Below are 17,078 nucleotides of genomic sequence, written 5' to 3'. Positions count from 1 at the left end.
TGGTTGATAACTGATTTGGTGCAACATCCTGCATTGAACCCCCAGGGGTTTCTATCATTCATACAGTGGCTGCATTGGCTGCCTGACTATTACAGCGCAAGCTGAAAAAAATAGTCATTTTCAGTTGTTCAGACTAAATCATAAATTGTCTCTATATTCATGACAAGAGCTGCTCTTGTGCATTTCCTAGTGCCTTTTTATAGAAGAGCATTGACAGATTCCTGGGAACAGGTCAACAAAGCAATGTCAAAAGAAAGCTTTAAGTAAACATCTATAAATATTGAAATAGTATTTCTGCTTATAGCCTGTATAAAAGTCACTTTCTAAAAATACTACACTACAGATGCGCGCCCATCAAAGAATTGAATCAATTTATGTGGGCCTGATGTAGTTCTCACTGAGCATAAAGGCTCATAGTCTGGCATTAAATGGCAGATGCATAACTAAGGCTGCATAGTGAGGTGTAAGTGCCATGCTATTAAGGTGAGGGCCCCAGATGGAAGGGTTTGGTAGCAGCCAGAGTTAGCGGTGCAGGGGGCGAGGACCAGTATTTCAGTAAAGTGTCGTGGAGGGCATATGAAAACCATGACCATTTGAATGATGAAAATCACCCAGCAGCTGAATTATATATTGTGTCCAAAGAGAGAGTTCAGCCATATAGCATTAAAGTAACGTACAGGGCTACAGGTTTGGTCACTGGCAGAATAAGTTGAGCTGATGGATTGAAAGCAACACAAAATAAGTGAATTGTTCTAGTGGATTGATTTGTGTAATTTTCCTAAAACATAGCAGCTATAAAGAAAATGGGCCCATGATTTATGGCCACTGACCTCTATTGTTCCTAGAGTTAATTCACAAGGTACGTGGAGCTCATTTGATCTCACCCTCCCAGAATCCCAAACAGGCTGCCATTTGTTATATTCAAATGAGCCCAGTTTCCTGGTCCCAGCTATCGTTCCTGGTAAGGAAACACTTAATGCCATCTGCCCAAAATATGGCTGACTGTGTACTTGAAATGACAAAAAAAAAACAGCGGTGAGAGGGACATGAAGACACATACTGTCTCTTCCAAAAATGATCCTTTTGCTGCAAGGGCAAACATGTAAAGTTGTTTAAAGAACAGAGGGCTGCCCCCCACTCCCCCCCTCTTCCCTGCTCCCCCCCACCCCCCCCCTCTTCCCTGCTCCCCACCCCCCACAGCCAGGCGTATTTTTGGTAGGGGTGGGGGGACCTAAAATACGAGGATGGCAAACCCACCATCTTCCTACCCACCCCTGAGCTGTTCCCCATAATATGGTGGGTGGACGCTGAAATCAGCAGCTCACTGGCTATTTTTAAATAAATAATTAACAGTCATTTGAGCTTGTTACCAAGCCAATTGACCTGTATATTATGCTGCCCATGCCATATTACAGGTGGCATGGGCAGGTGGGTGGGAGTGAACAGGCTGTTTTTTTTATTTATATATATATATATATATACACAAGTCATTTAAAGCAGGAAGGAAGAGGGGGATGTCCTTTGGAAGGGATATCAAGCGCGCATGGGGAGCAACCCCCATCCCTTTGTTCCTCCCTGCCCGGCCTACAAAATCCTCCCTCCCACCCCTTGCCCAATGCCCTCCCACCCTAAAAGCCCAGGACTTACCTCACCCCGGACGCCATCGCCACTCCTCATCGACCTGCTTGTCATCCTGGCAGCACCCAGTACTGAGTTCTGGTGCTACTGGGACTGCTGGAGGGTGTAAGTCCTACTCTCTGCCATTTTAGCTCACCGGCAGTATGTTATGGTTGCGGGCGGGCATTTTAGATGTGTTGGCTGCCGGCCCACTCTGGCAATGGTGGGAATGAGCTGTGTGGTGGTGGGGATTGGTGGTGCGAGCAATACGCTCCGTCACCTTGAAATCCAGCCCATAATTGCAATTCCACGTGGACTTCCTTCCCTCTTCATCTACACCCATCAACATAACTTTCTGTCCTTTTCTCCCTCATTCTATTTGTCCCAACTACTCCCTGGAGCAAGTTCACACTGTCACCACTCTGTGTAAAGAAAATTCTCCTGAATTCCCTATTGGATTTATTACTGACTACCTCATATTTGTGATCCCTAGTTTTTGGCTTTCTTGCAAGTGAAAACTATCCTATTAAACCCTTTTATAATCTTAGAAGACGCCTATCAAATCACCCCTCAATCGTTTTTAGACAGAAAGGAGCCCCAGCTTGTTTCAGACATTCCTGATAGATATAACCTCTTAAATATTGCTGAAAAAAGAGACATGCTGTCAAAGCTTTTCTCGTGCACTCATCAAGACTGTTCGCAAGAATACCAATTATAAAGGGAACAATAATTTATACTGCATAGGAAGAGAGTGCCGATTGGTTGGCAAATTAACTCTGATTGATAGAGGTGTTGCCATGGAGAATGCATCAAGGAACAGTTAACTGCCTGGCTTTGGTTCAAATTCAAACCAGGCAAGTCGACTCTGATTGGTCAAGGCGTTGTCATGGGGCCTGAACCAGAAAATAGCTGCCCCCAAGCTTTCCTTTTGTTGAAAAAGGTGCAGTGCATGAACATGCTTCTACTTTCTGCAAGGGTCAGGGCTGTCTGTGTGAATATATTTAGCTTCTAGCATGTGTAAATAAGCCACACTGCAAGACTGACTGATCTTACGTTGATTGTCAGATCTTAAACTGGTTGTCAGTGTAATTCTTAGCGTAATCAAGATTGTTTAGCAAGTGTTCCCCAGCCATGAAATCGCATCTAATGTTGGACACTGTGTTTTGAGTTTTGCAAGCACGGGCTGGTTGAGTATGGTCAATACTTTTGCCTTTTGCCTGTTGCGCACAGCTGAAGCGATGTGCTGTTTGATACGATCTGCCAGTCATTGAGACATACGGCCTACATACCTGGCATCACACCGGCACTTCATATACCACATTACTCAATTGTATGATAAGTAGAGGTCGTCTTGGCTTGATAGCGGCATCCTGTTAGTGGAGAATACCACTTGTGAAGCTACTGCATAGCAGCAGCGTTAAACGACTAGCTTCCTCTGTTGCTCGGATTGGCAGTTAATTGTTCCCTGGTGCATTCTCCATGGCAATGCCTCTACCAATCAGAGTCCACTCGCCAACCAGTTAGCACTCTCTTCTCATGCAGTATAAATTGTTGTTCCCTTTAAAATTGGTATTCTTACAAACTGTTCTGACGAAAAGCTTCAACAGCATGTTTGTTTTTTCAGCAATACTCAAAGTTCTGTACTACCAAATGACTATTAGTTCTGGAAATTAGAGCTAGGCCGTTCAGGAGTGAAATCACTAAGCGCCTTTTCACAAAATAATTGTAACTGCTTCTTCACCCAAAAGGCTGTGGATACTTTGATAAAATTGGGCTTTGAAGACTCAGCTCGATAGATTTTATTTTTTGTTGGATTTTAGGTTTCAAGGGATATGGAGAAAAGGGGGTAAATTGAGTTGAGGCGCAGATCAACCAGAGATCTAAACGAATGGCGGAGAGGCACAAGAAGCTAGAATGGCTGCCTCCTGTTCCGATTGTTCCTATGTTTTACGTTTTTGTTTTGTACTGTTTTGCCCAGCTCACACTCTGGATCAATGAAAAGATGTTGACGGCCCAAGATATGTCATACGACGAGGCCCGAAATCTTCACACCAAGTGGCAGAAGCACCAGGCCTTCATGGCAGAACTCGCCTCCAATAAAGACTGGCTGGACAAGATAGACAAGGTAACCACATCTGAGCGAGGCTAATGCTGTCTAAAGATACCTCATTTGTTTTTCTTAAATACACTTAAAAATAAAGGTACAGGAGATGGTTTATCCAGGACCAGAAATTGCTCTTATCTGCTGAGAAAGGGAACGATGTCCTGTTAGTTTTTTTGAGATGAATTATGCTGTAGAGCTACACAAAGAGATTAAAAACAGCAGATACAACAAAAAAAGCCATTTTTTTTTCTTGATACTGTTGTCTTGTGGGAGGGCTGACAGCTTGGCATGCTGATGGTACCAACCTACTGTGCCAGGTTAAGACGCATGTCAGCCAAACTCAGCGGATGCGAGTTGAATGATTAAACAGACAACGTAGTGCTGAGCGGACCTCACAGCAGCTGGACACAGAACATGGTTGGAAAATTCCTGGGAGCAATTTGGATGTGAATAGAGGGGACAGGGTCTCTTAGAGCTGATGGAGAAGAAAATGCATTTAATTCAATTTTCAGCAGACTTGTATCTGTATTACTGTAAATTATATTTGTCCCTTCGTTTGAACTAGCCTTTTTTTTCCCTTTTTGAACCTCCTGTTTGCCAGTTTTTCTCCCCTTCACTCCTGAAGGTCCTGACTCTTGCAGAGGTATGATTCCATTGCTCTGGGCAGATCTTGCTCCCAGTAATCGTTGTGACTCTTTACAGTGAGTATCATAAGGGTATATGAACGTGATTGGCATTAGAACTGGACCTGAACTCACCCTTACCCTTGCGCTTCCAGCAGAGGGCACTATTGGGTGCTCAGGAGTGGGAAGCCTGGATGTTTTTATTTTGTTTATAGCCCATTAGCCTGGGAGATACTGAGGCCAGCTGCAGCTCCCTGACTGCAAACATCAACTCAACACAGACCAACTCGATTATGTGCTGCCTTTTCGAGCGAGAGAGCCACCCACTGCTGTGTTAATGTGATAGCTGGTTAAGTAATCATTAAACCGCTTACAGGCATTCTTTATTAATTAACCTACTTTGTTGTACAGGATGGGAAGCAGCTGATATCTGAGAAGCCAGATACTGAACCAATTGTGGAGGAGAAACTCAATTACCTGCACAAACTCTGGGATGATCTGGAATCCACCACCAAGACCAAAGCTCAGTGTCTTTTTGATGCCAACCGCACTGAACTGTTCACACAAAGCTGTGCAGACCTGGACACCTGGCTCAATAACCTGGATGCACAACTGCAGTCTGACGATCATGGCAAGGATCTGACTAGTGTCAGCATCCTTTTGAAAAAGCAGCAGGTATGATGGGTGCTATAGGTTGTGTACTAAACATGGAAGCAGTCCATTCAGCTTGAGCAGTGCAGGCTGGCATTTAATCCCCATGTCAGCAAATAGCCCTAATCACATTTAACACCCCCATGTTCCCATTATCCTTCTTTCGCGTCGTCCACCTATCTATCCAATCTGACCTTGAATGTTGACGTGGTTTTTGCCTCAGCCAGCAACGCTGGACGTGAATGCCAGAAATAGGAGCAGGAGAATCCTGAGACTGTGCTCCCATGTTTTAGATTCCCCGACCAGCAAAAACAATCTGTCAGCGTCTACCCTTTCAAGCCCCTTCAGAATCTTGTACATTTCAATGAGATCACCTCTCATTCTTCTAAATTCCATATAGGCCCAATTTACTCAGTCTCCCATCATAGGACAACCCCCTTATCCCAGGGACTAATCTAGTGAACCTTGCTGTACCACCTCCAATGCAAGTATATCCTTTCTTAAGCGTGGAGACCAAAACTGCACACACTACTCCAGATGTGGTCTGACCAAAACCCTGTTCAATTGTAGCAAGACGACTTGATTTCTCTACTCCAACATCCCTGCAACCAGCCAAAAGGCTTTTCCAATTGCTTGCTGTACCTGCATGCTAACTTTCCTTGTATGAGCACACCCAAGACTCTCTGAGCATCGAAACTTACATAGCCACACACCTCTCTGTGTAATGTTTCTCCTGCTCTCGGTTATAAATCTCTCGTGCTTAAACTTGTATCTGTCAGGCGGGGAAGGAATTTGAGGGAGTTGAATCTGACCACTCTGTTGAGCTGGATCAAAAAACGTTAAAAATTGTGAGATGTTTCTTAATGATAAGAGAATCCAAATAATTCAATCATGAAAATATAACGTCATGTCCTGAGTCAGGTTATATTTTGAAAGTGCAGGCTTAAAAATAGCCCTTTGAAGGTTTCGCAACTTGTTAGCACTCAGCTCAGAGATGTAGTCACTTCCATGAAAATCAATTCTGTCTATAAGCTGCAATGTGCTTGTTCTAAGAGCATTAGCCGCAAATAATCATATCCTTTTTGCTGAACTTAACCCCACCATGTTTACCCTGTTTACCATGACCTTTAAACCCAACTCTCTGGAAATATATCCCATTGTCCCTTTGAATTATCTGTACAGCATCAAAATTATTCCCATTAACTTATTCTGCAGGCAGGGTGAAAAGTTTTGCCCCTGCTTCCCTTCTTGATCATGAATTGTTAACTGGGCTTCCCCCCCCGCTACTTCCCTTGTCTCTTGAAGATGCTGGAAAATCAGATGAAAGTCCGTCAGAAGGAGGTGGAGGAGTTGAAGTTTCAAGCACAGGCACTAGGGCAGGAGGATACCAACATCATAGAGGTGGATTCCAAACAGAAGAGGGTGGAGGAACGATTCCAGGAGATGCTAAAACCTATCGAAGAGAGACGCAGGAATCTCATGGCATCCAAAGAGGGACATCAATTCAACAGGGATTTGGAGGATGAAATTGTAAGTCTTTATCTTTAGCAGGCAAACCTACTCATTTCGAATTGTACTCCCTTCTCACCACTATTCTGAAAGAATTGAGGCAGATTTTAGTGTTCCTGTGCTTCCAGTGGTGCACATGCTTCCAGTGGTGCACAGAGACATAATCCTATCGGATTTTCCATCATTAATTTACGATGAATGGGTCTCTGATGGACATTCGCTTCTCCCTGCCCAGTATTTTCTCTCTGCACTGCATCTGGTGACTTGCTGGGCTGCAGTCTCCCCTGAAGCAACTGCCCTCATCCAGCTGGCTGTTCTTCATCCGAGTGCAAATAACTGTTCGGCCCTGTAGGGCATCACTGTTGTCAGCCAAGAGCCATGCACACGTGCCCTCCAACACACCAGCAGGAGTCACTGGATATTTAACCAGGAGAGACTTGCAGATAATTTATTTCCTCTTCCTAGCTCAGGGTTACCAAGACCTGTTACTACCAAACAAGCCAAGAACAATTAACAGAAAAAGTCTTGCATTTGTGTAGCACCCCAGGATGTCCCATTGAATTGCTTTTGAAATTGTCACTATTGTTACATAGGTAAACATGGCAGCGAGTTTGCAGTGTAAGGTCCTTTTATTTAAAAAAACACAGTAAATGAGACGAATGACCAGTTGAAGACTTTTTTCTTCATATTGGTTGAATGTAAAACATTGGGAAGGAAAGCAGAAGAACTTCTTTGAAGAGAATTTTTTTTTTTGCACAAGGAATGGCAGATATTTCATTTGGAGGACAGCACCCCTGACAGTGTAGCACTGCTTCAGTATAGCAGTGTTTTCTTAGATTAGTTACTCAAGTGCCAGAGTGAGGGCTTGAGCCCTAATGTTCTGACCCAGAGGCCTGAGAGAAACTGATAGTGAGATCAGCCAACCAGAGGATTGAACCTATGACCTTTTTGATTACTAGTGAAGCATTTACCTGTTGACACCACGGGGGAGAATATTTTTTGTTTCACTATTAACTTCACTGTTACAGCATTTGGGGGCAAAAAATGGAAAATTGGACCAGTTATTAATTTAATAATAAGTATTTAGATTCTTGTAAACTCGGTGAATAGTTAACACTGTGTTCATTATTCTGATCTTGTTTCTTTCTCTCTCTCTCTAGCTGTGGGTAAATGAACGGATGCCACTGGCAACCTCAACTGACCACGGCAACAATCTGCCGACTGTGCAGCTGCTCATTAAGAAGAACCAGGTGAGACAAGAATTAGACATGGGCCATGTACTTGTCCGCACACTCCGCTTGTAACTGGCTAATAAAGGACTCGCTAAACAACTGCTCCAATCCATGTGTTTCAGACTAATAACAGTATTGAATAATAGCTGTCACGTATCTTGTATTCGGACAGTTTCTCCCAACCGTGACAGATACGAATCCCACTGTACAACCTTTGCTCTGTGAAGCATTAGATTACAGATTATTCCCATCTCACCAACAGGCAGAATTAAATGTCAAAATTGTTCTGCTCTTCTCTTATATCAATCGGTCAAAGTCAGGGCTGTTAGGACATTGTTCACAAGGACAGAGTGAATGTGATTTCATTGAGTAATAATGTGAGACTGGTGTCAGAGTATGGCAAGGTGTAGATTTAATCATTCACTGTGTCTCCCCACAGTCTAGGAGCTAAAGCATCTACCTTCTCTATTGACTACAGCAGGTGCATGGGTAAATGTGAGGGCTGAAGACAGGTGAAAAGGGGCTGAACAACTCCCTGGCTCATATCCCTGCTCTGGTATTCTCCTGTTGTCCACCTAAATCACCCATTCTCTCCACCATAGGCGTACAGTGGCTGCAGTGTGTACTGTTTACAGGATGCACTGCAACAGGTCACCATGATTTCTTTGACAGCACCTCCCAAACTTGAGACCTCTAATACTTTGACGATCAAGGGCAGTAGGTATATATGTCAGATCCAACTTCCCCTCTAAGTCACATCCCAACATGGGACATAGATCTCTCTTCATCGTTTCTGGGTCATAATCCTGGAACTCTCTACCCTGCTGTGTTATACTTTCACCAGATGAACGGCACCAGTTCATCAAAAAAAGCGGTCCACAACAGTCAATCCAGAGGGTAACTATGAACGAATGAGATGAGCGATGAATGCCACTTTGCCAGTGATTCTCACACCCTGAGAATGAATGCAAAAGAAAATAAAATGTGCCTTGTTGCGTATTGTCAGATTTGGTCCTCCCACTGGTTAGTTGTGATGGTGAAATGTGAAAGGATCACAGCATGAATGTATCTGACCTACCCTCTCCCCAGGTAGTAAGGGGGAGAAAAATCTGGCTCTTGTCTAAGCTCTCGTGAACTACGAAGTGGGTGAGTGTTGCATTAGAACTGTAGCCTAGCAAAAGTCAACAGCTTCAGGGTAGAAAACTGGGCCAACTGGGGGATTTTTCAGTACACTGTCTGTTGCCACCACTAAATTAGAAAGAACGGGGTTACTGGATTGGAGCACTCATTTAACATGGTGCGGTGTATATCTGTGTAGGTGGAAGATAATTATGAAATGAGGAAGCAATTAACATTTTTTTTTAAAAATGATTAACTTTTGTTGTTCAGACCCTGCAGAAGGAGATCCAGGGTCACCAGCCTCGGATTGATGATATTGCGGACCGTGGGGAGACCATGTCCAAAGTGGGGCGCATAGATTCTGAGGTGCTGCGAGCTCGCCTGGGAGACCTGCAGGACATGTGGAAGGAGCTAATTAAGGAGACAGACAAACGCAATGGCCGCCTGCAGGAGTCTCACAAGGCACAGCAATTTTACTTTGACGCTGCTGAAGCCGAGGCCTGGATGGGGGAACAGGAACTTCACATGATGTCAGAAGAGAGGGCTAAGGTACTGAATAATTATCATATTAGTCAAAGATGAAGGAAAATTTACAGAGAGAAATTTGCAATATTTTGTAGCCAGGAAAGATGCGTTTTTAAAAAAAAAAAATCACGTTTGAGTTTTCTATTTAAAATACAAAGTAAATTTTCTGACCGTCGTGGAAACCAGCCAGGTCAGGTTCCCTTCTCTGCTCCTCCATAACGTTACCACCAGATAGCATCCTGGAACAGGCCTGTTTAAAGTGACTGAGAGCTTAACTTTGGACCAGCCTGAAAATTACACCACTGATAGTGAAGTTGGAGTGCAGAAAGTACTGTTACTAGCCTTTCCCTTTAAGAACTGAATTGAAAATCACCTCACCTTGCACCTAAATTTTCTTTGTCACTGTGGGGAGGTCGGGGGTAATGTGTGGGAGACCCTCTGAAAATATTGACATATTACCAAGCATCACCCCGAAAATATTGACATACTCCTGCAACATTCTTGGGATTGCCCTGCAAGTGCAGACATAGCCCTGGTTGGGAAATCTCTGTCCTAAGTTTTGAAAGTAACTGTCAGCCTCTCAAAAGAAAACAATGCTGTTGCTGCAGAGAAACATATCGCCTTACAATACCTCAAGAGAAATAAATATACAGAAATCTATTTAGTTATACAGTTATCTTACACTTCCACGCCTTCCCCACCCCCCATTTCAACTGATATATAGGACATCAGGTGCATGCATTTTTCTGCTTTATTGTGGTGTTACATTTGTGAACTATTAGGCTCTGTTTCACTGTCTTGTTATGTATGAAAAGGATGAACAGAGTGCAATGGCGATGGTAAAGAAACACCAGGTGGTGGAGCAGTCACTGGAGGATTATGCGCAGACCATCCACCAACTCTCCAACTTGAGCAGGAATCTAGTAACAAGCGACCATCCTGAGAGGTCAGTGTCAACACTAAGCAGTAGCACTTTGTAGCTGTTTCCGTTTATCGGTGCGCTGTCTATCAGGCGTGAATCTGCCAATAGTTTGCGCCATTTTGTGGAATATTACCCTGGATCTATTTCCCTCTCTGGGACGGAGGGAGGGGTAGAACAGCAGTGTTGCACTTGCCTGTCTCTAGTGGCTACCTTCAAGATGGGGCCTGGGATGCTCACATACCCTCTGACCTGTGTTAATGGTATGTTAGTTATATTGTTAAGATACACTGGTGAAGGGCTTTGTTTAATTACGTACTTTGAGCACATATAAACAGGGGAAAGCTGGGACACTGGGTGTGTGAGAGGAGAACTACGTGACTGAACAAAGTCAATAAATTCTCTCAGTAAAGAAAAGCTCTGCGTCTTGGTTTTGACTTCACTAGCCGGCTTGGATTCTATTAACAACCTTCAGGGCTCAGAGAAGGCTCTTCATCATGCTTCCTAATTGCTGCTGTGCTGGGACACCTAACGCCCTCTCAAAAAGAAAACAAATGAGGCGGGAGGCCCAAAGTGCCCCCTCACCTGCCTCATTCGACTGTTAATGCTGGGCCTTTGTATAATCCAGGCATAGTCCTGGTGAATCCCCTGGGAATAACTAGACTTATGATAAATTGGGACTAAGCCCCTTTTCTTCCTCCTCTGCCTTGGAATTCCTGAGGTGCAACGCCTAAAATTATTTTTTTTTTTGGGATCGTGCAGTGACCGGATTACTCTAAGGCAGTCACAGGTGGATAAGTTGTACGCTGGACTGAAGGACCTGGCGGAGGAGAGACGGGAAAAACTCCAGGAACGGCTACGGCTATGCCAGCTCAAACGGGAGGTGGATGACCTAGAGCAGTGGATCGCAGAGCGGGAGATTGTGGCGGGCTCCCACGAGCTGGGTCAGGATTATGAGCATGTAACTGTGAGTAAAAGGGTACCTTTATTTTCCCCTCTTGCTAATTCTCCTTGAAAGAACTGTTTCCTGTGTTCCCTCCTCTTACAGTTACTTAGCCAGCATGCTAAAAATACTTTTGAGTTCCTGTGCGGCATACAGCTCAATACATAAATAGGTGAATGCCTCAGCTAAAATAGCAAAGGAATCTTGTTCAAACATGTTGAACTGTTTCTCTGCTGATATTGCCAGCTGGTATTGTCAGATTTAGGATTTTTCAAATGCGTCCAGCTGCTAGCATGTTGACTTGAGAGTGAACCCTGCCATTCTTTGTACAGATGTTGCGGGATAAATTCCGTGAGTTTGCTCGGGACACCAGTAACATTGGGCAGGAGCGTGTGGACTCTGTGAACCGCATGGCCGACGAGCAGATTGACCTGGGTCACTCGGAGAATGCCACCATTGCTGAGTGGAAGGATGGGCTCAACGAGGCCTGGGCTGACCTGCTGGAGCTCATCGACACCCGGACGCAGATGCTGGCCGCTTCGTATGAGCTGCACAGCTTCTACCACGATGCCAGGGAGACACTCGACCGCATTCGGGAGAAGGAAAAACAACTACCAGAGGAAGTGGGTCGCGACCTAAAGACGGTGGAGAGAATGCATCGGATGCACACTACATATGAACATGACATACAGGCACTGAGTACGCAGGTAAGTGCAGAAAAAGCTCTCTTCCTTTCTCTGTTGTCATCTTCATCTTTCTCCCTCCTCTTCTGCCCGTTTTCCCTGCTTTGTTCTCTCTCTTCCTCCTCTTTATGCTTTCCTCTTTCTCCACCTCGCTCAGTATAAGAACCTTCTTTCATTTCTGGTGCATGCCATCTTTCTGCCTGTCAGTTTCAAGCTTTTAACATTTTATTTCTCCAGATTTTAAAAGGATGCAGAAGAAAGAAAAAAAAAACTCTGTAATTATAATTACCATGGGTGAGATGCCCTACTTAAAAGATGTCTTGAAGGATATTGCCATTTTAAACAATTTTTATTTCAATTATCTGCACTCCTTCATTGTTGTTCCTGTTGACCATGTTGTCGCTCTATTTTTCCCTTTGGTTTTGTTTCCTTAATGTAATACAGGTGAAGCAGGTTCAGGATGATGCTTCCCGGCTGCGGTCAGCCTATGCCGGTGAGAAGGCCGAGGACATCCAGCGTCACGAGGAAACTGTCGTGGAGGCCTGGAATGCCCTCCTCAATTCCAGCAAAGGACGCAAGCAACTCCTGTCCGACACCGTCGAAAAGTTTCGCTTCTTCAACCTCGTACGGGCCCTCATGCTGTGGATGGATGACGTCAACAGACAAATGGATACCCAGGAGAAGCCGAGGTAGTTTTACTAGCAGCTAGTAAATGTGAATTCTTGAGGAGGATGAGAGAAGGGGGTTTGTTTATTTATTTATTTTTTCTGTCAATATTTGGTTCATTTATTTCATTAATTCACTGGATGTGGGCGTCGCTGGCTAGGCCCAGCATTTATTGCCCGTCCCTAGTTGCCCTTGAGAAGGTGGTGGTGAGCTGCCTTCTAGACCTGCTGCAGTCCACGTGGTGTAGGTACACCCACAGTGCTGTTAGGGAGGGAATTCCAGGATTTTGACCCAGTGACAGTGAAGGAACGGTGATACATTTCCATTCATTTTGTGGAATTGTATAGAAACAGGCCATTCGGTCCATCGGGTCTGTGTCACACGAGCCTCCTACCTCCCTACCAGTTTATCCTTTTATTCCTTTCTTCCTCATGTATTTGTGCAGCCTCCCCTTAAAAGCATCTATACCTGTTTAATTCTGCACTTAAATTTGGACAGCTTGGCTTAACTCAGTTGGTTGCATTGTGGTCTCTGGTAAGAAGGTTGTGACTTTGAGCCCCAGACCAGAACTAGAGCTCACAGTATCAGCAGACACTCCGCACACTATTAAGAAAGCGCTACCTCTCTTCAATGATCCTTAAATTGAAGCCCTGCCCTGCTGTTTAGGTGGAAGTTAAAGATCCCGTGCAGTATTTGGGGTTTAAAAAAAAGCAGGGAGTGATATCAGAACATGATTTTTTCACACAAAGAGTAGTGTGTTGCATTACATGATATGAGCCAAGGTGGTGCTGCAATTGGTCTTGCCTCGTGGGGCTGGAAAGGGATAGAGTCAGCCAGCATTCCCATTTGCCATTCTGTGAGGAAATCAATTACTAAAAAGGAAGAATACTCCCTTTTGGCGCAGTTGTAGGGCTTGTATGGAGAGGAGGAAATGTTATTACGGGCCACAGTGGGCAAAGTGCAGCAAGAAAGTTACAGCTGAGGATTTGAGATGGGATATACATGGTGATGTTGATGCAAGCCGCCATGGTTTACAGATGGACTAAAGCCAGAAAGTACCTTGCCATCCCTGCACCCCCCCGCACCCCCACACCCCCAAACCTGCTGGCACGCCAGTGGGAATCTCCACCCCTGGTTTACAGAGAGCACTGCAGAGGTGAAAACAGTGGCTCTTTGTGCTTTCTACCCAACTGAATCTTTGCACCCTCACCTCATAGGGATGTATCTTCAGCGGATCTGACCATCAAGAACCATCAAGGGATCAAGTCTGAAATCGATGCCAGGGATGGCAGCTTTACTGCAAGCATTGAGATGGGAAATGCCCTCCTGGCCAAAAACCACTACGCTTCAGATGAGGTACTGTAATCCTTTGTACAAGAGGAAATTTCTGAAGGTTCTGAACTCTGTTCGGGTGGTTATTTCTGTGAATTTCATTTTCATCATTATTCTGCTTGTAACAGTTAGGATGGTGACAAGTGACAGTTATACAGTATATTCATATTTAGCCACTTGGTAGCACATAATCTGAGTATTGCTGAAAAAAAGGAGACATGCTGTTGAAGTTTTCCATCTTGCACTCATATCAGGGCTAACAACCAATTTAACATTATCAGTCGAGTTCGCAATGTGGCTCACCTATGCTTGCTAGGAGCTACATGTATTCATACACAGGGCCCTGTCCTCTGCTAACAGAAAGAATATGTCCAGGTATTGTGCCTTTTTCCAATTAAACAAAAGCATGGGGGACTGTTCTCTGGTTCATTCACCATGGCAACACCTCGACCAATCAAAGTCCAAATGCCAACCAATCAGCATCCTTTTCTCTTGCAGCATAAATTGTGGTTCCCTTGGAAATTTGGTATTCTTGAGTCTGACCTGATGAGGCAGGACAAAAAGCTTCGACAATATATCAGCATTACTCAAATCCTAGAGGCCGCACTGATATTTGAGTGCTAATAAATCACCTGCCTTTAATAACGCCCTAATTAATGCACACATTATGGGCACAAATATTAAAATAGCCCCTTTTTATTCCCTGCGGCAAAAAATAACCTGTTTTCTATTACTGCATGAGAGAAAAGGTCAAAATGCCAGAACTCTCAAATTGACATTGCAAATGGCCAATATATATATATTTAAGACTATTGTTCAGAGTTTTTTTTTCCCTGTTGTATTAGATTGCAGAGAAGTTGGCCCAGCTCCAGGAAAGGAGGAGAGAAATCAATGATAAATGGAAGGAAAAGGAAGACTGGTTGCAACTGGGTGAGAATACTGAACCATGTTTTTGAAGGAAGCCTCTGCCAGGGATTGACAAACTCACATATCTTATCCTGTATTCTGTACATTGTTCTTCAGTATTATTGAAGAACAATAATTATACAGTACCAAACGGTCAATAAAACTGGCATTAAATCCAGAAGCAGTGTATGAAATTAGAGGCTTGTCACCTCTGGGGACGTGACTAATCCAGAATGATGGGTGAAGGTCCTCCCTGTTTATTGGCTGTAAGGGTCCTAAGAGAAATGAGTTGAGGCAGCCTGAACCTAGTTTCACTTGAGGAAATAAAACCATTTCTAATTCATCAGTTTCATAGATTTCCATAGAACGTACAGCATTCTCCCATCTTACTTTCACCTAACCCTTTGACCCAGGGACGCCATATGGTGGCTTTGAAGTGGAAGCTGGCTTGTGTTTTCAGTGTTAAAATCATACGATACGATGCAGAAGGAGGTCATTCGGCCCAATAGACCTGTGCGGCTCCAAGATAGAGCTGTCCCATTGGTCGGGTTTCCTTGCTCTTTCCGCAAAGCCCCGTAAATTTATTCCCCTAATTTCATTTATCCAGTTCCCGTTTGAAAATAGCTATTGAATCCGCTTCCACCACCCTTTCCCGAGCATTCCAGATCATAACAAGTCGCTGTGTTTTTTAAGAAAAAGGTTTCCTCGTGTCGCCTCTGGTTCTTTTGCCAATCGCTTTCAAAAGGTGATGTCAGTTTTCATTTGGGGTAGACGCAGTACCGTAAGGGACACTTCAGAAACCTGTGCCAAGAATATCTCCGAATGTACAGTGAATTAAACAATTAGTCGACGGCCAGTTGAAGCAGGTTTTATGAAATTTTTTCAGTATGTTGAAGATATTGTCAAATGTGTTGGAACTGATAATACTGTGTTCTCTCTCTTTTTTACCCGCCCCCAGTAATGGAGGTTCTCCAGTTTGGTAGGGATGCAACAGTGGCAGAGTCCTGGCTGGTGACTCAGGAGCCGTATGTAAGAACAGCCGACATAGGAAGTAACGTAGATGATGCCGAGAACCTGATCAAGCGTCATGAGGAGTTTGAGAAGTCGGCTGCTGCATGGGAAGAGCGTTTCCTGGCCCTGGAGAAGCTAACAACAGTTGAGTGCTGTAATATTCTGCTATTTGCCTTCCAGTTTTCTCCCCTACTCCCCAAAAAGTGCAGACTGCCCTTTAGAATCTCACCTAAATGGCCATTGCATAGAAATTTATAACACAGAAACAGGCCATTTGTCCCAACTGGTTTCTTACTTCATCTAACCCTTTGATCCAGGGACACTATATGGTGGCTTTGACATAGAAGCTCGCTTGTGTTTTCAGTTTTAAAATCATACAATACAATGCAGAAGGAGGTCATTTGGCCCAATACACCTGTATGGCTCCAGGATAGAGCTTTCGTTCCCATGCTCTTTCCGTGCAGCCTTGTAAGTTTATGCCCCTAATGCGTTTATCCAATTCCCATTGAACCTCTTCCCATCCTACTTCATCTCAACCTATCAGCATATCCTTCTGTTCCTTTCTCCTGAGCATTTACCTAAATGCATCTACACCATTTGTCTCAACCACTTGTGGTAGCGAGTTTCACATTCTCACCACCCCTTGGGCAAAGAATTTTCTCCCGAATTCTTTATTGGATTTGTTAGTGACTATCTTATATCTTATATTTATCATCACCCCACCCCAGAAGCAGAAATGTACGCCTACCCTATCGAACCCCTTCGTGAGTGAGCATCAGTGGACTGTTTAATCGTGGACGGCATCACAGACACGCATTATCCTATCTACGCCTAAAACGCACATTTCAAAGCGGGTGGTTATTATGAGTGTTGGTCAGAATTTGGAGCCTTGGCTGATTTTCTCCCCATTTTAGACCAGAGGTTTTTGGCCGTTTATGTACACTTGCTGCCATGGCAGAGGTCAGCTAACTTGGCACAAGGGATCAAATCTGGGACCCTTAAGGCTCCATGCTACTCAGTAACCATGAAGAAAATTGTGATTTGCTGTCTGTGTTTCTGCCACCATTTCAACGAATATAAATGGTAGTGGTTTCTTTTATTATTTTATGTTTGTTAATCAATGGAAAATAGTTAGCTGAGCACATTTTCAAGAAAAATGACACCCTTTTAACATCAGTTTATTTTCTATCCATCGAAATATTGTAGCTCAGATTTCTTTGGCAAATTTTAAGTTTGCA

The 17,078-nt window shown here is 44.0% G+C and overlaps 1 protein-coding gene across 3 annotated transcripts in view; it reads left to right on the top strand.

Moving 5' to 3' along the window:
• The window catches only part of sptbn2 (spectrin, beta, non-erythrocytic 2), a 297,786-nt gene that overhangs the window by 260,796 nt on the left and 19,912 nt on the right, over positions 1-17,078 (top strand). For all 3 annotated transcript variants that reach the window (XM_078532661.1, XM_078532659.1, XM_078532660.1), the window contains 12 exons: positions 3,596-3,742; positions 4,756-5,019; positions 6,301-6,525; positions 7,665-7,754; positions 9,126-9,404; positions 10,196-10,326; positions 11,062-11,266; positions 11,575-11,949; positions 12,370-12,614; positions 13,809-13,947; positions 14,769-14,853; positions 15,788-15,984. In XM_078532661.1, the coding sequence (XP_078388787.1) occupies positions 3,596-3,742; positions 4,756-5,019; positions 6,301-6,525; positions 7,665-7,754; positions 9,126-9,404; positions 10,196-10,326; positions 11,062-11,266; positions 11,575-11,949; positions 12,370-12,614; positions 13,809-13,947; positions 14,769-14,853; positions 15,788-15,984 (2,382 nt within the window). The remainder of the gene's footprint in view (positions 1-3,595; positions 3,743-4,755; positions 5,020-6,300; positions 6,526-7,664; positions 7,755-9,125; positions 9,405-10,195; positions 10,327-11,061; positions 11,267-11,574; positions 11,950-12,369; positions 12,615-13,808; positions 13,948-14,768; positions 14,854-15,787; positions 15,985-17,078) is intronic.

The sequence above is a fragment of the Cetorhinus maximus genome, chromosome 31, assembly GCF_964194155.1.
Source record: "Cetorhinus maximus chromosome 31, sCetMax3.hap1.1, whole genome shotgun sequence".
Classification (NCBI taxonomy): Eukaryota; Metazoa; Chordata; class Chondrichthyes; order Lamniformes; family Cetorhinidae; genus Cetorhinus; species Cetorhinus maximus.
This window is presented reverse-complemented; position numbering and strand designations above follow the sequence as displayed.